This window comes from Triturus cristatus, chromosome 10 (genome assembly GCF_964204655.1).
Source record: "Triturus cristatus chromosome 10, aTriCri1.1, whole genome shotgun sequence".
Taxonomy (NCBI): domain Eukaryota; kingdom Metazoa; phylum Chordata; class Amphibia; order Caudata; family Salamandridae; genus Triturus; species Triturus cristatus.
Window position 1 is genome coordinate 49,832,020 of NC_140593.1, and position 22,754 is coordinate 49,854,773.

The window sequence follows — 22,754 nt, forward strand, 5'->3', positions numbered from 1 at the left end:
TTTAGTGGGGGCTAGTGTCCATCTTTGGCGACCAATCCAGACTTTGATGGCACTCCTGGGTCCGGCTGACCCGGGTGCAACTTTTGTTTTCTTTTTTCCCTTTTTAGACCTCAAGGATCGGTTTATTGGGGCAACCAGCAGCAGCAAATCTTCTCCGGTAGCTAGCAACTTGCCAGTTTGGGGTCTTTTGTCCTGGGTCCAAGGGATCAGCCCAATGATCCTCGGAGTCTCTGCTTTGACCTGAAGCACAACATTTTCCCATGCGAGGAGCCACAGGCACAGTCCCAACTTCACTAGACTCAAAGTGCAGCAGGAGCAGTCCAGCAGACAGTGCGGCCTCTTTGTGCAGTCCAAGGGCAGCACAGCAGTCCTTCTTTGGTCCTTGTTCCAAATCTGTCTTGAACGGAGTTTCAGGGTGCCAAATTTATCTGAGGAATGTGCCCTAAGGAACCATTAAGCTACTAGCCAATGGGCTACTAGGTCCTCTCCCTTCTGGTGATGACATTCCGGTGATGTGTGGCCCCTAACAATCCCAGATTGCACCATTCTGCACACTCCCAAGATGTTGGCACCCTTCCTCAACTGTTAGGAGCTTGGTAGCCCACCCTAACCCTACATGCCCACGGGAAAAAATGTTTGGGATCTAACCTCTGGCCGCATCTCCAGCCTGTCTACCTGAACAAAAGTGCAGCCCCTCAGGAGTATAGCAGCCATTCGCCTTTAAACCTCAGTTTTTCGGCTAATACCCCAAGTGGTGTCCTGCAAGGGGGAGGTGACACCTCTTCCTGCAGTTTGCGTTCATGGTTTTTGAGCCTAGGAGTGATCCACACAACTCCCCAGGCGGGCAGAAAGCGGTCTGTGGACGAGGGGTTTTGCTGCAAGGAGATATATAAGCATACATGTCCCACTAAATAATACACAGCTACTGGTCTTAGGGCTCTCTAGGTCTTCCCTACGGGAGACTTACATATATTGTTAAGGGAAGTGGTGGCATTGCAATTGGTTTGAACGGCAAACTCGACATGATAGTGTAAACACCGCCCTTCCAGTCTCAAGTGTCTAGCTGGGAGCCATTTTGTACTTTGTCACACACAGGGTGGCACAACCAGTGCTGCAGCCTCAGGTGGACACTGCCTTTCATGCCCTTGGTACCCTGGGTGCCATATACTAGGGACTTATAAGTCAGTAGTTGCAAATTTGTGATATCCAATTCAACATACACTTTGTAAGGGGTAAGAAAACTGGCACTAAAGTCAGGTTAAAAGGCCTCCGTGCACTCAGTCGAAAACCAGCAGCATCAGACTAAAAAGGTGGGGGTGAACATACAAAAAGAGGCATTTCCTGACACATTTTCTCTTAGGTTTTGATAAATTCATGTTTCAGCACCACTTGCAAAAAACCTCTGCAAGGCCCCACAGCATACAGGCAGAGGAGGCTTAAGAGTTTGCACCTACTACAATGCCTGGGGGGCAAACCTGTGGCACCAGTCCCCGTGAAGACGAGAGTTGCCTCCGTCATTGGGCGGTATCCACTCAAAAGTTACCAGTCATATTGAAATGGCAACTTCCCTCAAATGCTGTATTCGCAGTCACCCATTACAAGCAGGTGCTTCTTTGTTCTAAAAGGTTGAAAAATGTAGGATTTTAATAAATTAATAAACAGTGGTAATTATATTAATAACACTCTTATAACTACACTGAACGACAAGTCAGGATTAAAAAAATGTTTTTTGTTGACAGACTCCACTTTGCTTTAAAACATGAGCGCCTTCCATGAAGCATTGCTCACGTAAATATGCGCTTGGTAATTCACAGCTAACGCAGGGAGCGCATCTTTTGGTGTAGTCGTAATGATGGATAAAATAATCAGTGCCAGCTCCTCACACCTAGAGGGAAGCTGTAAATCTAACTTTAATTTTGTAAAAGACAAAGTAATCTTATGTAATCAAATGTGGAATCAGCAAAGTAAGTTTATCTCAGAATTCAAAGGAAAGTTATAGCAATAATTTGCTTACTTAATTGAATGCAATTTAAAATGCTCCCCTTCAGGGACAGTTGCAGGGTAAAGCAGTAGTAATTATACATTCACATAATCCCAATATTATGTCCTGGGATGTGTACACAGCCATAGAATTAATGACTTTCTGTAAACCAGTGAAGGGCAGAGCGCTCGGAGTTATCCCTTCCTTCATTTATTGTAAAGTGATCAGAGAAAAAAACTCTGCAATCTAGTGCAGAGCGAGGAAACTAACTCACCATCTTTACTGAATGCTAGGTAAGTAGTTAAAACATAGCAAAATCCAAAGGAAATGATGGACGGAGAGTTGAACATTGCAAGCACTCACCCCCAGTCAACTGATCCGGGTTTAATCCATCACCGTTCTTTAGCCCACTCTGCCACCCCAGTTCAGACATGGCCATATGCAAATCAGTCTGACCCTGTGCCTCATGGGAACAGTCCAGCCCGAACTGCCAAGCCATGTCTTCCCTGGACCGGAAACAAGCTTCTGGTTTCTGGCATTTAAGCTGTCTTCAGCCAGGCTTGCTTGAATCCAGTGGCAAAGTGAACAAGGGACTCACGTCTGAGCATACCCTGCCAATTTATGGCGAACAAAGCGGAACAAAAGGGGATGGTGAAATGCCAGAAACCGGTCCTAGGAAGCTTGTTTCCGGTCCAGGGAAGACACGGCTTGGCAGTTCGGGCTGGACTGTTCTCATGAGGCACAGGGTCAGACTGATTTGCATATGGCCATGTCTGAACTGGGGTGGCAGAGTGGGCTAAAGAACATGATGGATTAAACCCGGATCTGTTGACTGGGTGTGAGTGTTTGATTGGTTCTGATGCTCCGTCCATCACCACCTCCTTTTGTTCCGCCAAGTAGTTAAAACATGCCATTGCTTTGGTCCAATGCCGAGTAAAGTGCTGGAAGAAGAGTTCCGTAATTAAAAGGTAAAGTAACGGATGTAACCTCATGTAACTTAACGCAGAATAAAAAGAACAATCATAAGTATTATAATGAAGGCTAGAGTCAAAAGTTCCTAATTTAATATTTCTATCCACAATAAGCTACCTTGAGTATTTGACTATTTTCTAGTACAGGTTATAGTAATTTGTGGAATTCATTTCTTTAAGGAGGAGGAAGCACACTGCCTGGCACATCAGCAGGCAGCCCAGATGCATTGTGGTAAACAACAGCCCTCATATCAGTTGAAGTCTATAGTATTCACCACTGTTTGTGCAGTCGGTGCTGGGTATGGGGGTGGCGGCCATGCTGATCTCAGTCTTCTCAGGTTTAGTATCACTCCCAAGAGCACAGGTGCGTCCCAGAACTTGACAGCCTAATACCTCAGCAAGAAGCCAATCACAAAAGGAGGAGGGAGCTCACTGCCTAGCATACGAGCTCTGGGAGGCACCTATGAAAAGGAGCTGGGAAAGTGCTGATCCCACTATTACAAAGAATTGCGAACTCCCACATCCCCCAAACCCTGCTCTCTCTATTGATCATCTTGGAGTTTTTTACCTCCAAGGACCTACTCCCCCACCCCTTCCTCCACTTTGATCACTTTTGTGCAGCCCAAAGAGGAAAAGTATAACCCTTTCACCACAAAATAAAAGAAGAAAACCATAAATCTAAGTGATTCTGTTGGCAGTGAATGCAGAAGCATCGAAGGAGCTGCGACCAGGACGTATAAAGCCCACTGGAGTGCATGTGACCTGCCTGAAGTACTGTGGAGTACTTTACTGGCCAGAGGTAGGGGGTTTAAGATATATATATATATATATATATATATATATATATATATAACCTACTGGCGATAGCCAGTAGGTAGTTATAGTTAGGACCACGTTTCCATAGGAAAACCTCAACATTCTATTTTGAATAACTTTGGCGCCGGTCGACGAATCCTCGCAAATTTTTCAAAATAGGTGGGGCGCTACGCTCCGCTCCTACCCTGAAAGTCTCGGGGGGATCCGTCAAGCGGGGGCTGAGATAAAAGGGGGGTCCCAAAACGCGTTTTTCCCATGCATTTTGCCATAGGACCTTTAGAACGAGCTACAGCCCGAACGGCTGAACAGAATTACTCAAAATTTGGCAGAGAGGTAGTCCCTAGGTCAAGGAAGTGCCTTTTGTAGGTTTGGTGTAAATCTGTTCAGTAGATTCTGAGAAAATAGCCTTTAAATCAATATATATATCTGAGCCAGCTTACGGTACGCTTACCGTACGCTTACGGTAAGCGTACGGTGGCGTGCGCGAGCGCGATTCTGATTGGCTCTTAGATCTTAGTAAACATTCGAATCGGCCGAAACCAGGAAGCGGCGGCCGCCATTTTGTCTCTCGCACTGAGAGTGATTTTTAAAATATCAAGCCCAAAAACATGTAAAGGGGCTGTTTTGACAACTCCCTCCCACATAGTCATGTTGAGGGAGTCCCCAAACATCCCCCAAGTGCAAAAACGGTTTTATTTTTTTTTCGGCAATTTCGCGGGGTACGCTTACCGTACGCTTACCGTAAGCGTACGGTAAAAAAATAAAAATAAAAAAAACACTATCCACACTTACCCCACCCCCTGTGCTTTTGGTGGCCGTAGGCCACCAAAAGCACAGGGCTTATGTTAAGGGCAAAAAACACTATCCACACTTACCCCACCCCCTGTGCTTTTGGTGGCCGAAGGCCACCAAATGTACAGGGCTTATTATAAGGGAAAAAAACTTAGCATTTAAAAAACCGTACTAATTCACTGAAAAAACCATAGGTTTCACACACGTTATAGTTAGGAATTAGCATTTAAAAAACCTTGCAAATTCACTGAAAAAACCATAGGTTTCACACATGTTATAGTTAGCGGAAATTTTACTGATAAAAAACCAGTGAAATCCCCCCGTTATAGTTAGCGCAGGCAACTATAACTCACGCGACTGCAATCTTCTGCTGATGACATATGTGTCTTTATGAAAAAAATATATTTGTAATATATGTATAGCTAAAAATGTATGGAAGAAGACATGGGCAAATAAGTGTCTAAATACAGTATTAGCATCAGCAGAGGATTGCGGTCGCGTGAGTTATAGTTGCCTGCGCTAACTATAACGGGGGAATTTCACTGGTTTTTTATCAGTAAAATTTCCGCTAACTATAACATGTGTGAAACCTATGGTTTTTTCAGTGAATATATACATATTTAAACATTACTCACTAAGCCATGTATTCACTATGATACACCTAATCAGTCAGTTACACAATAAATTTTTCAAAAACAAATCATCCATTTAGACACTTATATACCCATTTATTCTTCCATCGACCTTGAGATATACATATATAAAACATATTTAATTTTCAGAAAAACACACATTCACGGGATGATGTCATTAGTGATGTCATCAGTGATGTCATTTGAGATGTCATCAGTGATGTCATGAGTGATGTCACTGACCATGTCATGAGTGATGTAATATGTGACGTCATCAGCAGTGCATTGCGGGCGCGCGAGTTATAGTTAGCTTAACTAACTATAACGGGGGAATTTCAATGGTTTTTTACGAGTAAAATGTCCAGCTAACTATAACGTGTGTGAAACCTTTGGTTTTTTCATTGAATATATATATATATATATATATATATATATATAGAAAAAAAGCAAAGGATAAAGTAATGTTATAGTGTTATAGTTAGGTGAATTTGTTAATGACAACATTAAGGGTATGAACTAAAAAAAAACACAGAAATTCATCTGGTATAGTTAGCAGCGTCAACTATAACTTGTGCCCCCGCACTGCTTAGGACATCACATATCACTTCACTCATGACATGTTCTGTGGCATCATTTAGGACATCACTGACAACATCAAGTGACATTAGTTTTCTGGACTCAATACTTTGGTAGGACACTATTTAAATCTTTGTGTGTTGAAAGAACCCTCCAATGTTCACATTCTGACAAACAAACATGCATCCTTACTTCACATCTTCACTCAGTCTCTCATATGCCCAATCAACACGCATCACTAACATTAATTCCGAAGCCGTAATATCAGCAGAACACAGGCTGGAAAACCGCAACTTTTGCACATCTCAAATCAGGATTTCAAATGCAAGTCGTTTCAATCAAATTCAAGTTTCCAAACCTACTACACTGACCTCAGGCTCATGGTGACAAAGATGTGGCGTATAATCAAAGGGGGGGGGGGGGGGGGACGAGAGAGCTAGTTATTTACAGAGGTCCTGTTCATGTGCTCCTAAGAGTGTACTGGTTCATCAAAAGGGAACAGTTCCTCTCTAGAGGCAGAGGTGATCAGTATCACTGGCTGCCTGCAATTTTATGGTCTCGGGATGGGGGAGGGGAAGGGGGGGGGGCGTCGGACCGGCGCTGCAATGTCACACGGGCCTGGTGGCATCTTTATCGGAGATCTTCTGATCTGAGAACGCCGTTTGTGAAGGGTGTATATGAGTAGAGGAATTCGATGACTCTTAATGAATGTGAATAGGGTGATTAAAATAGGCCCTGGCCCCGTTTTATTCTTTTATTGAGGTGTCAGGGCTGGGACTAAGTAAAACCAGTGAGGCTACTGCAATGAGTCAAGGTATTAGGGTAGCCTATAGTTGACTGGGGTCAACATGTTTCGTGTCTATACTGCTCCGAGATAGAGCGACACTTCTTCAGGACCGGAGGTAGATCTATATATGTGGTGACCTCTGTCGGTCAGTTAAGGAATGGGATCTACCCCTTATAAGCTCAAGTCCCTAGTTCAGGGTTCTTGTAGAGAGGCTCCACCTCAGGGAAGTAGGACAGTAGGCCTCATAGGCGAGGGAGAGAATATCCGACCACTGGAACGGGCCCACATGATGTGGGTGCGGTGCGGGCTCGCCTTAGAACCTGCGTGTCTACTCTTCACCTGGATATTGTGAAGATGTGGCGACAACACGTGTAGTTAAAACAGACGTGCAGCTACCAGCAGTTACTGCGCCTTGGCTCTCTGCAGGACACCATCTCCTTAGCGTGTGATCATACACTGGTAGCCACAATGAGTAACAGATTAGGGGATGTCTGCTGGGCACGGCAAGAACTACTGCAGACGTCATTTTTTAGTTGGAGAGCAAGTGTGTTGAAAAGGAGTTCTCAAAGTGGGAAAAGTTGAAAAGTTGAAAAAGAGGCAAAGCACAAAATAGACCCAGAAAAGAAACTACAGTGAAACCTGAGGATACCAAAAACAGAGACCATGACCAGGTCACTCTAGCACAGCACAGCCATGCAGGGAAAGAACAGGCAGGGGTCATGCATGTTAAGTATCACAGGCAGATTTGAAAAATGTTTGCAAATATAAAACAAAAGAAATTACTATCCCTGCTAAACAAGTACTGACAACGAGTAGTTCAGGGTTTTGTTTTGTGAAAAGCTTATCAACCGGTGCATAACCTCCAGTTTTTCACTCCTTTTTAGGTCTGGCCTGAGACAGAGGATGCGCTGTGGCCTATGAGACATTTTGTTAGCTTATAGTGGGTTTAGAACCCACTTATTGCTTACGGTTGGTCGACTACATTGTCACACATTTCCTTGCTTTTCTTTGGTAAGTGAGCTGGCTTCACTTCACTTAGCGGGTTTGTCCCTACCCTGGAGCATGGCCCTAGTACTTGTGTCCTTTCACTGCTTGCACTTTCGGAGCAACTTTCTTCTTGTATCTGAAGCACTCCATAAGAGTGAATGTGTTTGTAGGTAGTATGCTCATGTGCTTCTCCCTCTGCTGCGTCGATCTCTTACCCATGTGCTTTTGTCCCCCTCCCCGTTTCTGCTTGCCCCAGCCGCTGTCTGTGTTGTTGCTTGTCCCCAACCCACTGTCCGTGATGTTGCTTGCCACCCTCAGTATTGTTGCTTGCCCCCTCAGTATTATTGCTTTTCCCCTGACCCTCCCGCCATTGTGCTTCTTGTTGCCTCCCCCACACCCACCCTCCATCCATCCATCATAGTGCCCAGTTTTGTTGCTAACCTGCTACCCACTCAGTTCGGCTCCATCTTGCTGCTTGCCCTAATCAACCCTCCGTTCTGATCTGTGTTGTTTCTTGCTCTCTTGTGCTGGTCCGCGTTTTTGCTCCCCTGCCCATCCCACCCCCCGCTCCCTATTGTAGCTTGAGCTCGGCTTCGTGTTTGTCCCACCACTCTTCTTGCTCCGCGTTCTTGCATGCCCCCCACACCCTCAGTGTTGTTGCTTGAATCTCTGCGTTGTGGCTTGCCCCCCACCCTCCCGCTCTTCATTGTGGCTTGCTCCCTCCCTCCCATCCTCGAGTGTTGTTGCATGCCCCTTCCCTCGGTCTGTTCCTGCTCCATGTTGTTGCTTGCTCACTCCTGTTCTGTGTTGGTTGCCCCTTGCCATCCCTCTCTGTGCTGTAGCTTGCCTACTCCCGTACCTCTCCATATTGTAGCTTGCCCCTCTCCCTTTCAACCTCCCGATTAGTGTTTTTGCTGGTTAGCTCCCTTCCCACTCAGTGCTGTTGCTTGCCCTGTTCTCTCCACCCTCAGCCCCCGCTAGCTTGCTTCCCCCCCCTCCCATCCTTTCTTGTTGCTTGGCCCCTCCTGTCCGTGTCATAGCACTTTTTTATTTTATAAAACTTCATCTGTGCTGCTAAACAACATAGCTAAAAGACACTCAGAACACCAATAACTGTAGCAGGCAAGACCTATGGACTTTATCAATGGTCATTCTCATTCATTAATCTTAATTTGTTTTTTTGTACATGATAGTTGCTTCTTTAACCCCTTCGCTGCCGCGGGAATTCTACCGCAGCGCTGGGGGGGAGGGGGGTTGGGGGGCAGCGCGGTGGCGCTGTGCTCGTGACGGAGCCATTCCGTCATGAGCCACGGTTGAGCTGTGCTCATGACGGAGTGGCTCCGTCATGACTCCGCCCACGGCGCTAATCGCCCGCACAGGCGGGGAATTAGCGCCGCGTGGGCGGAGCGGCCGCCAACGGCCGCGGCATGACGGACCCACTCCGTCATGAGCACACGGCAACCGTGGCTCATGACGGAATGGCTCCGTCATGAGCAGGGGAGGGGTTAATGCTGTAAATATTAGATGGACAATGTTTTTCTTTGTTTTCCAGGGTCTCGAGAGAAAAAAACTTTAATAATGAAATCATTTCAAAGCAACCCTACAGTTTTATCTTTCAGATCTTTATCTTATATTTTTTTTTAAATATTACCCTTGTATTTTACTGCATTAAATCTCTTTACCTAATTTCGACATTTTCTATAAGTATTTATTGCATGGTTTTAGGTCAGTCACAAGCAGCTTATTGCATCCGAATGTGAAAAGCATTTTTCATTACAGTTTCTCAGTTTAAAAAAATAAAGAGGATGAGCAAGATGGTTAATTTATTTCCCGCCCACCTCACTACTCCCTACAAAAGAACATCACCGAGTTGTCTTTTCTCCTTTTTCTTGTGTTTATTCATTATGAGCCTTTCAAACTGTTGATTGGGCCTTGAGGGAGTAAGAGGTATTCCCTTTGCTGTCCGGAAGACACCGGTGCTGCTATCTGATACACAAGATAAGCTTGGTGCATGAGGAGGGTAGGGGGAATAGGACAACTGCAACTTGCGAGTGGAAGGGTTTTTGTGTTGGGGGAACTTTACCTTAGAAAGGAATATGCGACTTACCAGTATCCATCTGTTCTTGGCATGTAGAGCTGCAGATCTACACACTTGTGCATAGAGCGGCATCTGGTGTTGGGCTCGGATGTTTGCAGTTGTTTTTCCTCTTGGAAAGTCTTTGGAAGTCACGAGGTCGGCGACTCCTCCTTTGGATCGTATTGCGCATGGGCTTCGGCTCCATCCTCAGATTATTTTTCGCCAGCAGGGAAAGATGGAGCGTAGTAATAACAGTAAAGATGCCCATGTGTGTTGTATCTAAATAAGATAGACTGGATCAGATAAAGGCAGCCGGGGAGGCGGGTTGGCGTGTGTAGATCTGCAGCTCTACATGCCAAGAACAGATACATACTGGTAAGTAGCATATTCCGTTTGAGGTATATGAGCTGCAGATTACACACTTTGCATAGACTATATAGCAGTACCCACAGTTAGCGGCGACTACCTGTATCTGTTGCAGTGGTTTGAAATAATGTTCCGAGTACAGCCTGGCCCACACTAGCCTGTTGCTTAGTTTGCACATCTACACAATAGTGCTTAGTGAAAGTGTGCGGTGTTGACCATGTAGCTGCTTTGCAGATATCATCTAATGGGATGTTCCCTAAAAAAGCCATTGAAGCCCCTATTTTACGTGTAGAGTGGGCTTTAGGGGGAACGGATAGCGTTTGTTTTGCTTTGTGGTAGCAAATCTGAATGCATTTGACAATCCACCTAGCTATCTCCGACTTGGAGATGGGGTTGCCTTTGTGTGGTGGTGAGAAAGAGACAAACAGTTGTTTGGTCTTACGGAAAGGTTGTGTTCTCTCTATGTACTAGAGTAAGGCTCGTTTGACATCTAATGCGTGAAGAGCTCTTTCTGCAACCGTCTGGTTGTGAGAAGAATACTGGTAGTTCTACAGATTGGTTTAGGTGAAAGGGAGAAATGACTTTAGGGAGTAATTTTGGGTTGGTACGCAGAACAACCTTGTTCTGGTGCATTTGGAGAAAAGGTTCTTGAATGGTAAGTGCTTGTATTTCACTGACCCTTCCGAGGGAAGTGATGGCTACAAGAAAAGCGGTTTTCCATGTTAGGAATTGAAGCTCATATTTGTGTAGAAGTTCGAAGGGAGGCCCTATTAGTCTGGTGAGAACGATATTTAAGTTCCACACAGGTGAGGGTGGCACTCTGGAGTGAATTATTCTTTTAAGGCCTTCCATGAAGGCTTTAATGGCAGGTACACTAAAAAGTGATAGATGTTGCCTGTTTTGTAGATAAGCTGCTATGGCTGCAAGGTGCAGTCTAATGGACGTATAGGCTAGATTGCATCTTTGTAGATGTAGTAAATAGCATATGATGTGTTGAATGGACACATCTAGGGGATTGATGGTATTGTTGTGACAATAGACAACAAAACGTTTCCACTTGGCCGCGTAGCACGCTCTAGTGGTGGGTCACCTAGCTTCTTTGATGACGTTCATACAGTCAGGGGGAAGATTTAGGTAACCGAATTCTAGGATTTCAGGAGCCAGATCGCAAGGTTGAGCTGAGCTGGGTCCGGGTGCATGATCTCTCCATGGTTCTGGGTTAAGAGGTGTGGAGAGAGGTGTAATTTTTGGTGCGGTACTACGGATAGTTACAGCAGTGTGGTGTACCACGGTTGTCTGTACAAGTTGGAGCTACTAGGATTAGTGTGAGGGAGAGTTGTTGTAGTTTGCGCACTACTAGTGGAATGAGTGGGAGAGGCGGAAAAGCGTATGCAAATCTGCCTGACCAGTTCGTCCATATCGCATTGCCTTTGGACAATGGGTGTGGATATCTGGCGGCGAAGCTTGGGCATTTGGCGTATTCGTGGGTGACGAAGAGGTCTATCTGTGGATGCCCCCACATTTGAAAGTACGGGTGAAGAACTTTTGGGTGGAGTTCCCACTCGTGGAGATGTTGTGTTTGTCTGCTGAACAGATCTGCTATGGTGTTTTGGACTCCTGGGACATGTTGGGCTAGGAGAAAGATTTTCTGGGGTATAGCCCATCTCCATATGCTTTGTGCTAGCTGAGAGAGCTGTGGAGAGTGTGTGCCGCCTTGTTTTTGTATATAGTACATGGCTGTCATGTTGTCTATGCGGACTAGGACTGCCTTGCCTGTAATCTGTGTTTGAAAAGATTTTAGGGCTAAAAAGATGGCTAGTAACTCCAGATGGTTGATGTGGAGTAACTTTTGTTGAGGTGTCCATCTGCCCTGCATGGTGTGATGTAGTAGGTGACCTCCCCAGCCGGAGAGCGATGCGTCCGTTGTCAGTACTATCTGAGGAACCGGGTCCAGGAACGGTCGCCCTTTGGAAAGGTTTTTGGTGGTCCACCACTGCAGAGAGCGATGGGTACGACCGTCTACCAACACCAGATCTGTTAATTGACCTTGGGCCTGGTTCCATTGGCGCGCTAAGCACTCTTGGAGAGGACGCATCTGGAGTCTTGCGTGAGGTACTATGAATATGCAGAGGCCATCATCCCTAAAAGTTGCATAAACACTCGAGCTGGAAGGGAGTGTTGTGTTATAAATTTTGCGCGTAGAGCCTGAATGCTTGTAATCCTGGCAGGACTGGGGTAGGCTAGTGCTCTTGAGGTGTCTATGGTGGCACCGAGGTATTGTTTTATGTAGGATGGTTGTAGATGGGACTTTGCGTGGTTTACTGTGAAGCACAGTTCGTGAAGTAGCTGGATAGTGGCGTGCGTGTGTTGTACACACTGGTTGTATGAGCTGGCTTTTATCAGCCAGTCGTCTAGGTATGGGAAGACATGGATGTGTTGTCTCCTGAGGTGTGCTGCCACTACTGCTAGGCACTTGGTGAATACTCGTGGTGCTGTTGTGACTCCAAATGGGAGTACTTTGAATTGGTAGTGTTGGTTGTCCACTACAAATCTGAGGAACTAAAGTGGTCAGGATATCATTGTTGGAAAGCAGTGGAAGTACCTGCTGAAGTGTTACCATGTGAAAGTGGTCCGAGTGTATGCATCTGTTTAGGGGCCTGAGGTCTAGGATGGGCCATAGAGTCTCGTCCCTTTTTGGTATGAGAAAATATAGGGAGTAGACCTCATATTTTGTTGGTTGGTAGGAACGTGTTCTATCGACCCTTTTTGTAGGAGGGAGATTACCTCCTGCTTTAGTAGTGTTAGATGTTCCTGTGACATTGGGCGTTGTCTGGGTGGAATATTTAGCGGGATATATATTAGTTCTAGGCAGTAGCCTGACCGAATTATTTGTGTTACCCATTTGTCTGAGGTGATGGTAGTCCAGACAGGAAGGAAATTTTGCAGTCTGCCTCCGACCGGAGTGGGATGGTCTGCGGGCAGTGAAGGGAAGTCATTGGTTTGTTGGGGAGGCAGAGCGGGCGGTGTTTGTCTTGCCTCTGCCTTTATTATTGTTGCCTCTGTAGCCGCCTCTTTGGTAACCCCTTGTAAAGGTGGATTGGGTAGGGGCCTTATATGAAGTGGAAGCTGTGTCAGAGGAGTAGCCTCTGGATGTGCTCCGAAAGGAAGAGCGGCGAAAGGAGCGCCTGGGAGGGTGTGATTGTAAGGCTCCCATAGACTTTGCCGTATCAGTGACTTTTTTCATTTTTTCAAGGGCCTTATCTACTTTTGGGCCGAACAGATGTTCCTGGCCAAAGGGGTGGTTCAGGATGGAAGCTTGCACTTCTGGTTTGAAGCCTGAGATCCTTAGCCAGGCATGGCGACGGAGGAGGATGCTGGTGTTAATGGCCCTGGAGGTGGTGTCAGCTGCATCTAGGGCACAACGGATGGAGGTATTGGTGATGGTTTTGCCCTCCTGAATTAACTCATTTGCCCTATTTTTATATTTGTCAGGGAGGTGCTGCATTATGGCTTCTAGTTCGTCATAATGGGCCCTGTCGTATCTTGCTAGTAGCGCTTGTGTGTTAGCGATACGCCATATGTTGGCAGCTCGTGATGCAGTGCGCTTGCCGGATGCGTCCAAGAGTTTTGACTCTTTGTCAGGTGGTGGTGCTTCGCCTGACGCTTGGGAGTTGGCCCTCTTTCGTGCTGTGGACACTATCAGGGAATCTAGTGGTGCTGGCCCTCTGATGTAGGAGGGATCTGTAGGGGCGGCTTTATATTTATCAATGCGCGGGTTAATGACCCTGGCTCTGACTGGGTCTTTATAAAACCTCCGGCTCGTGTTTAATAACTCCCTTGAGCATGGGCAGTATGGAGGTGGCCCTGTGCGTAGTGTCAAAGGTATCTAGAAGGAAGTCCTCCTCCACGGGGTCAGTATGGAGATCTACCCCGTGATAGTGTGCAGCCCTCTGGAGTAAGTGGTTGAACCCTAATGAGTCTTCTGGTGGGGATGGTCTCTAAGGGTAGAGATCATCTTGTGGGACATTAGGAATGTCAGGGATGTTATAGTCGTCCGATGGGTCTGGGGAGCCTGTGGGAGTGGGGTCCCCTGTAGGTAGGTCATGGGGTACGTCCCCTATGACATCATAGACATCATTATCATCATCATCATCATCATCATGATCCGGAGAGGGTGTTGGAAAATGATGAGGTGGGGGTGGAGAAAGTGGAGGAGGGGACGGTGGAGGGGGTGGAGGAGGTGGTTAAGGCATTCTGAAAGGGGAGGTAGCAGAGTCCTTCCTCTTTGGAGGTGGAGCAGGTTTTTCCAGCTGTCTCTTTTTGATGCGGAGTATCATGTGTCCGATTTTAAGGGTCCTTGATCAATGTCTTTTGTAATGGATCCGGTGTAAAGAGTTCTTCCGAGGGTGGTTTGTCCGTCGGCGCCGAAGGCATCGGGGCCGTTGGTGGTCTGGTTTTAGAGTCTGTGCTAGTCCGCTGTTTGGAACTATGCGGTTTGGAAAGGGCTGTTGGTTTACTCGGTGCCGAGATGGTTTTCGGCTTCAAGATATAGATGTCGATGGCCTTGTGTTTTTTGGTCGGTTCCTGGGATGGTGTCCGTACCGAGGAGCTATAGCTGGGTTTCGGCGCCAAGTGTTTCGGTATGGAGCTGGGTGCCAAGGAGGCCATTTTCTTTTTCAGCGTCAGTGCGGAGGAGTGTTTCTCAGCACAGACGGTGGGCTGGCTCGTGCCCAAGCCGCCAAAAGGCTTAATCGGCTTCTTTACCGGTCCCGAAGGTGCAGTGTGGGAAGCAGTGTCTTTGGTCTTACCTAGGCCCGCAGGCGAAGGCGTAACCGAAGCCTTTTTCGGTGCCGTCGAGGGTGTGTGTGTGGGGGGGGGAGGGGGGGGGGGGGGGGGGTAGTTCGGTACTCACGACCCTCTGTGCCGGAGTGATGTCCTCCACATCTGAATCGTCGGCTTTGGAGGCGCTGACGAGGCCCTCGTCGGTGTGGTGTTCTTCTGGAGCGTCGACGCCCTCTCCAAAGAGGTCATCTGGAATCACCGTCGACGAGTGTGCCATGGTTCTTCGTGCCCTTCGGTCTCAAATGGTTTTCTTGGACCGGAAGGACTTGCACGCCGGACAGTCTCAAGCCTCGTGTTCAGGGGAGAGGCAGAGGTTACATACTTCGTGGAAATCGGTGTGGGGGAATTTGGACCCACATCGAGGGCACTTCTTGAAGGGAGTCCTTTCCATTAGCCAGGACCGGAGCTTGGGTAGGCCCGAAGGCCGTCGTCTGGAATCGAAGGTCTTGATCGATGAGAGCCGCACCGAGTGTGGAGATCGCGATCGAAACAATACCACGAATTAGGGTGAGGATTGCTCGTCGATTGGAGAACTGGAAGCTGTTCGGAACCGGAGCGCGAAGATCACATCCGAGCCCGATGGCAGAAAAAAACAATTTGAGGATGGAGCCGAAGCCCATGCGCAATACGATCCAAAGGAGGAGTCACCGACCTCGTGACTTCCAAAGACATTCCAAGAGGAAAAACAACTGCAAACATCCGGGCCCAACACCAGAAGGCGATCTATGCACAATTGTGTAATCTGCAGCTCATATGCCTCGAACGTAATGTTTTCAAGGTGATGAATGCACAGTGAATAGGTGATTACCATGTTAAGCATCCTAACACATTCGTTCTGTTGGGTCGAGAGAATGAACTATGCAAAAGACCGCTGCGCTTGCTTCCAAGGGCAGCCTTTCAAGACTGGGAATTAACCCACAAGCCTAGAACTCCTGTTTAGCATCAAGTGCTTTCCCTTTAAAAATCCTTCCAAGATTCAAGTAAGTAGGATAGGGTCTCTCCCACAGCATGTGGTACAAAAAGATCTTAATTGGTCTCCCATGTTGCAGCTATAGTAGCCTGGCTTAGACTGACGAGATAATAAACAGAGAGTAAAGAGTGTGTAAATGAGTTAGAAAGGCTGCATGAAAGCAGGATGCTGATGGTTTCATTAAATCTTCCAGCCAAATGGTTGGGAATAAAATGTATCCAAGAAATGACGATGTGTAGCAAACCCTTGAATAATCCTACAAGAGGTCACCTAGAGAGGGCATGTACAAGTCTTGAAAGTACATCTAAATAACAGAAAACAGCTTCATTACAAAAGCATTTCTGATTGGCTCGCTTCGCCATGCCATACCTGAGCTGCCACAGGTTAGTAGTGATTTGTTAGTTGATTTGAGGTAGCCGGGTGAATTTAGTGCATTGCTACAGGTGCTTGCCTCTGCATTCGGTTGAGGAGCACTCGGTGACGGCAAAGGACTGCAATACAGGCTTTTCCACCTACTCGCTAAAGAAAAAGCAAAAAACAAGCATTTCATGTTACATTGTGTTAGAAATAGAAAACCAAGACCTGCAACAATCACAGTACAGCCACGTTCTAAAGAAGCACTCTACGCTCTTCAATTGCACAAGGGACTCTATAGACCACCTGCACACCACACCCACAAAGGTTTCACATTATTTAAGATTAATATTCACAGGCTGATGTCCTAAAGCTGGTGCGGGAGACCAGCAATAATTAAACAAATGCCTTAAAAATACATGGTTCAGAGCAGAAGGATTACTGTGGTAGAAAGGCAGAGATGTCTTAACCACATTAACATATACAAAAGCCCAGAATCAGGGGCACTGACTATCCACTCTATCTGCAAGCCCCTTGGTATCTGCAGCTTATTTGTAGCGCCCCAAAGGTGAGAGATTACAGCTTCTAGGCACACAAACCAGGCAAGGCACTCCCGGAGCCCATTGGAACAGGGAAGATCAAGTTGACTAAAACATTGGGCAATTGCCTGAACTCCTATTATTAACAGGAGTTCATGGAGAAGGGGCCAAGGGAACTGGGTGGCCTGCTGCTAAGTCAGAAACAGGAAAGACCTAAGGTGTTTCCAGGAGGCCACAATAGTGATACACCAAGAAGTTCTACATCTGGGTCCCAGAAAGCAGTGCACATCTGCGGAGAAGCAGCAGAGGCTGGGAAGTCACAGAAGGCTTGGACTGGAGGAGAGCAATCTTTGCTGATTAAAAGAATACGGTATGCACCTACATAGGCAAAGCAAAATCTGGTCTGAAAAATGCTGCTCAAAAGGAAAAATAAACGAGTTAACACTGCCTGATATAAAATGTACACTGGATAAAACACCTTTATTTGGACAATCCCTTCTATTCATATAGGGCATGTGCAAAAATTCAGAATTTGCAGATATAAAAGCTGGGTTTGTACAGCAAAGGAAGTATGTGTTATTTATAAAACTAGCAAGAAAAACAGAAGAAATCCCACACCCCCAGTTGAGACCTGGGTGATTCTGGTAACAAACCACGTCTCAACAGGTAATACTTCAAAAGGCAGTTAAATAAAGTGCAAAATTATGTGCACAACAACAGAAAAGGGAAAGGACACCAAGGTTAGATATTGTGGTCAGTATTTAATCTCTTAACCCCCTGCATGCTCATGACGGAACCACTCCGTCATGAGCCACTGGCGCCGTGTGCTCATGACAGAGTGGTTCCGTCATGCTGCGGCCGTTGGCGGGCGCTCCGCCCACGCGGCGCTGTTTCCCCGCCTGTGCGGGTGATCAGCGCAAGTGGGTGGAGTCATGACGGAACCACGCCGTCATGAGCACAGCTCGCCCGTGACTCATGACGGCGTGGTTCCGTCATGAGCATGGCGGTGCCGCGCTCACCCCAAACCCCCCCCAGCGCTGCGGCGGAATTCGCGCCGCAGCGCAGGGGTTAATAACTTGTACGTATAGTTTTGACAGCAATATTTCATCATATGCAAGTGCAATCCAAAACATTAGTGCAAACAAAGTGCTTGTGACAAGGTGAACGGCGCAAGTGTGACATGTAATATAGTGGAATAAACTGTGTGACAGCACAATTTTAAATTGATACATAACATGAACAATGAGATAACAATTTGTTAGGGACATGTTAGGAACCAAGTAAGCCAAGAGTAAGCTGAGTGAGGTCGATGGCGTTTCGACCGGTTTGATTTCAGGTCATCATCAGGACGGGATTGCACAATGATTTGGCAATTGCTGTATAATAGAAACAAAAGAGGGGGTCAAGAACAAAGTTCAAGAAAGAAAAGGAAGGGGGAGAGAAGGAAAAAAAAAACCAGGGGTTAACTTATAACTACCTGAAAGGCTCATCAATGAAAGAAATCTAGACAATGCTAGGTAACTCCATGAGAGGGGTTGGGGGTGGCAAAGCTGCACCCGTAGGATCCGGCTGTGCATACAGAAACCTACCCTGAAACTAAATGAAGAATAACGAGGGGAGAAAAAGGGTGAGTAGCGCTTACCAATTCTATGGAAAGCGTGTGGCTCACCAGGACAGCACGGAAGGGAATCAATGTCCACGAAGTAAATCCAACAATCAAGCCCTATGCAGTTACATTAGAGATGTGGGACATCAGAGGAAGGAATCAATCCGAAGTCGTGATGCTAAGGGAAGAAAAGGAGGGAGGCATGAATGACAAGAGTGGGTGTAACGCAGAAGCCAACCAGGTTGTGTGCAGTTCTCACAGGAATATGAGAGGCGGAGTTTGAGGAACCCGGGCAGGAGAGAGGAGGCTTACCTAATGACCGAGTCACAACGCTGGAGCCTTTCCACTAGAGGAAAGTCTTTGAGGATAATCAAAGGCCAGCAGGACATGAACTCTACCACTAGCGTGCATGCTGGGAATTTTTCTTGCAGCCAATTTTGACACTATACCGGGACCTTGAAGAGGGGAAGGAACCCGCTTAAGTCTCCCTGGGGGTTGTGTAAGATTGGTGAGGGGATTCAAGAGAGTCTGCGGGAAGGTAGGCACACTTGTTACCTGGATTAGGGGAAAGACAGAAAAGGAAAGAAAATTCCAAACCACAAATACGTATTTGACGATATTTACACATTATATGCATATTATACCATATTTGCACCAACTGTTAGCACAATCACTATTACGACAGAATGAGTTCGTACAAGGAAGGGTTGAAAGGAAGGAAAATCCCAAACCACAAATGCATATTGAACAATTTTTACACGTTGTTCGGAATATTATACCATATTTACAACCAACTGTTAACACAATCACTATTACGACATAGTGAGTCTGTACACGGAAGGGTAAATATGGCAATATATACACATAGGACAAGAGTCCATCATTTGCCTAGGGTCAGTGCTCTGAGTAACAGACAAGGAATAAATCCATGGGTTAGTCACTAGGAGAGAAAGTACCAGCCGGTACCTATAGTGGGGTTTATATTGGGGAGGAAGTGCCCTAAGCAGAAACAGTATTATTCCACTCACCTAAAGCGTTGAGACCCTGATTTACGGAGCTGCAAAGTGTCATCCAGCGACATTTGCATCTGTGCAATAGTTGTTAAATGGCGCCTCAGCGTAATGGGTGGATACGGTGATCTATCACTTGCCAAACCAATTCAGTCTGAGTGATTCATGATAATGTAGTGGGAAACAAGTGGAGCATTTTCCACTCTGCATATGATGCAGCTTTTGTGTTGGATGAAGTGCTGTTTAATCATCTGGGTAGTCTGACCTATATATATAGGTCACATGGACATCATATTGCATACATGACATTCACTGTGCGACAATTACTGAATTGTTTCATTAGGAAAGTATGGTTTCCTACTTTAAAAGGACAGAATGCTGAAAAATGCAAACATTCACCCCAAGTCACAAGGATCTGGGTTTAATCCATCGTTCTTTTGCTCACCACGCCACCCCAGTTTAGACCCAGCCATTTGCAAATCAGTCTTGACCATGCCCCTCATGGGAACAGTCCAGCCCGAAATCCCAAGCCAGGTCCTCCCTGGACCAGAAACAAGCATCCTGGGACCGGTTTCAAGGTATCACCCCTCATCAGCCGGGCTAGCTTGAATCCAGTGACGCAGTGAGCACAATACCCACATCTGGGCATACCCTTTCAACTTGGGGCGACAAAAGCAAAAGGAACAAATGATGGACGGAATGCTGCATTAAATTGGAGTGCGCAAACTACACAGTTTTAACATTTGTAGGCCCCAGGATGTAGTGATCGATTGTGTGTTAGTCTTACTGTCCCATTTCAATGCATGTACCAGATGGTCCGTGTTAGACCTGTCAGCCCTTTGGCAGTTCCCTCCTCGTTCTATTATTTTTTTTTAGTCCCATCCCCTTCTCATTTTTCTTTCCTGTCTACTACCAACTTTTTGGGTGCTGATGTAGAGGTTCTGGGCGCCTCACCCTCACTACCTGAGGGAGAGGCGCAAGGTGCTCCACTGAGGAAACTAGATAAGGGAGGTGAGATTCACAAAATGGTGGCTCCAACTGTCACCTCAGCACCTGGACCATGACTGCCATGAGAGGTTCCAGAACCTTCTGGGCCCCTCTGGCAAGTCAGGACCAAGGTGATAAATAGAGGTGACAGGAGGGCGGCCATTTTAGAGAAGAGCTGAGCGGCCGGTTAGCCAGGAGTAAGGCACCTGAGTGGGGAGGTGGCTGCACTGGTCAGGGATTGACAGGTCTTAGGGTCTGCACGGTTTCCCTCGCCAGTGACATCACCCCCAACCTGATGACCAGTCCCTGAGTGCCGCCAGTGACTTGAGACACTCGTATTTGGTGAGGCCTCGAGGAGGAGTGTACCCCTGACCTCTGGGTTCTGAGAGAGGGCCATTGCTGGGGGCTAGCGACTGACAGCTCCGCTGTCGCCTGGGATTGTCACCTTTACCGATACTGGGAAAGATGTGTGTGCCCATGCCCTGAGGGTCCTGTCAGCTTCAGCCCTAGTGCCGTGAGAGGATCGGCACCGTGTTACCTCAATCTCCCCTTCCTCCACGAGTGCCGCCTTCAAAGTTTGGCTGTCTTCCCTATTGCCAGGACAAGGAATTACCTGTGGTATTCGGCTGTCGCTGCCGACAGCGAGTGGCCTGAGGAGAGGGAACGGCCCCGGGCGTGTGGCGGCGTGAGAGCATCGCGACTGCGTTGCTGTGGAAACCCTTGTCAGGAAGTGTAGGCGGGGCAGCCGTGAAGCCACTGCCCGAGTCACATGAGTAGGGGCTGGAGCGCCGCCCCCTGGTTGTGCAAGAGCGGAGGGCACACCTCCATCAGACGCGCTGTTCCGGGTCTGGAGCCACAGGAGTGGTGGGCAGACCGACAACGTCGCCTCCCAGTCAGGTGACCGGTGGGGAGGAGGAGGTTCTGCCTCTGAGAAGGGGGAATGCCCTCTGACGACGTCGGACGAAGGTTCCCGTCAGAATAGGAAAGAGCCTGGGGGAGGGAAGATCCTGAGGGGAGGTGGCCCCGTGGAAGGGAATTTTGCATTCTGATTGCTGTGAGAGGATTTCCCCCCCCCTTTTCGGCTCCGTGACCCCAACGAAGGAAAACATCGCGCAACCTCGCGAGCTGCCAGAGGAGGACATCGGATGGACAGTAAGCAGGGGATTACAGCGCGGGAGAAGGGAGAGTAACTGCGCGCTGGGGAACTTTGCCAAGGCTTTAAGAAGGGGAAGACCATCAGCGCCTGTTATAATTATTGGCAGTATAACGCCCCCATGTGCGTGACTAGAGTGAGGTGAAAGGTGGGACACATATTTGTTGTGGGTGGTGGTAGGGCAAGCTCCAGTAACAGAAAGCGCTGAGGTTTCGAGTGTCACGGGGGTGGTGTAGATTCAGTGTCCAAACTCCCTAATAGCTACCTGGATGAAAGTAACCCCTGGATTGTCAACGGTACTACCCATGTCCCGATAAGTGGTATATATCCAGGGCAGCCAGTTAACCCCCCTTTTAGTTTAAGGATTACCCAGAGTGTAAAAAGGGGAGTGGTTACCGAGCAGGGTTACAAGGGGGTTAGACGTCCTTCCAGAGTCCAGGTGTTATGCACATCCCACATGGGGAGTGTTAGTGATGTGTCAAGCTTGAAGTAATATTCCAGGTCGGATGTTGTCAAGTAATACTTGGAAATGCTATTCTGAAATGTAACAGAGTGTTCAGCTGTTAGAAAAACATTGGATGAAAAGTTTATTCTGTACTGTAAGGTCCGGTTTTGCCTCAAGATATAGGGGAACGTTCATATGAAAATGTAGTGAATTGGTTCAGGTTGTAATGTCTAATTGAAACCCGATTTAAATAAGAACGAAATGAGATAAAGTCTTATAGTAAACCTTACACTTAATCGGTGTAGTGTCCTTTTTGAGTGGTGCTGCGCTAGATTGCGAGCTGGGTAGGATGCAAGCATGAGAGGCCAAGTGGAGATGTAAGCCTGTTGACCTGAGCCAAGCTACCCCTAGGACGTAGGTCCAACAAGTTGGTGCTCAGCGGTGGGATCCTTAATCAGTGCTTGCATCCGCTCAGTAGCAGTTTTGCGCGCGCCACAACCTACACTTGATTGTTTTTACTAGAGTTTTCTCCAGAGTGCCTCCCTAAAATTGGAATTTTGTTTTTAAAATTATTCTGTCTAGTGGTGTATTTCCTCTTAAAGGAAAGTCCTCCTTTGGCAAGCTTCTGTTCTGCAGGGTTGGGTCCCACCTGGTAGGATGGAGTTTGAGTTGGGTAGGCTGGAAGAATATACGGTAACCCAACTGAAAGAATTCTGCCAAGAGAGAGAGGTGTTTTTCAAGCAAGGGGCAAAGAAAATAGAACTCCAAACTAGCTTGAGAGCCTGGGTCATGGCCCACCCTAGCGGGAAACGGGAGGAGGGACCAGAACTGGACACCAAAGAGAAACCAGAATTAATCTTTCC

General features: G+C 47.2%; 1 protein-coding gene across 5 annotated transcripts in view; it reads right to left on the bottom strand.

The window, feature by feature from the left end:
- Positions 1-22,754, bottom strand: part of LOC146788808 (SLAIN motif-containing protein-like) — a 418,592-nt gene that overhangs the window by 99,349 nt on the left and 296,489 nt on the right. For 4 of the 5 annotated variants that reach the window (XM_085630383.1, XM_085630381.1, XM_085630382.1 and 1 more), the window contains one exon: positions 16,167-16,316. The exons of the other annotated variant lie outside the window; for it this stretch is intronic. In XM_085630383.1, coding sequence (XP_085486509.1) covers positions 16,167-16,316 — 150 coding nt within the window. The remainder of the gene's footprint in view (positions 1-16,166; positions 16,317-22,754) is intronic. 5 annotated transcript variants of the gene reach the window in all.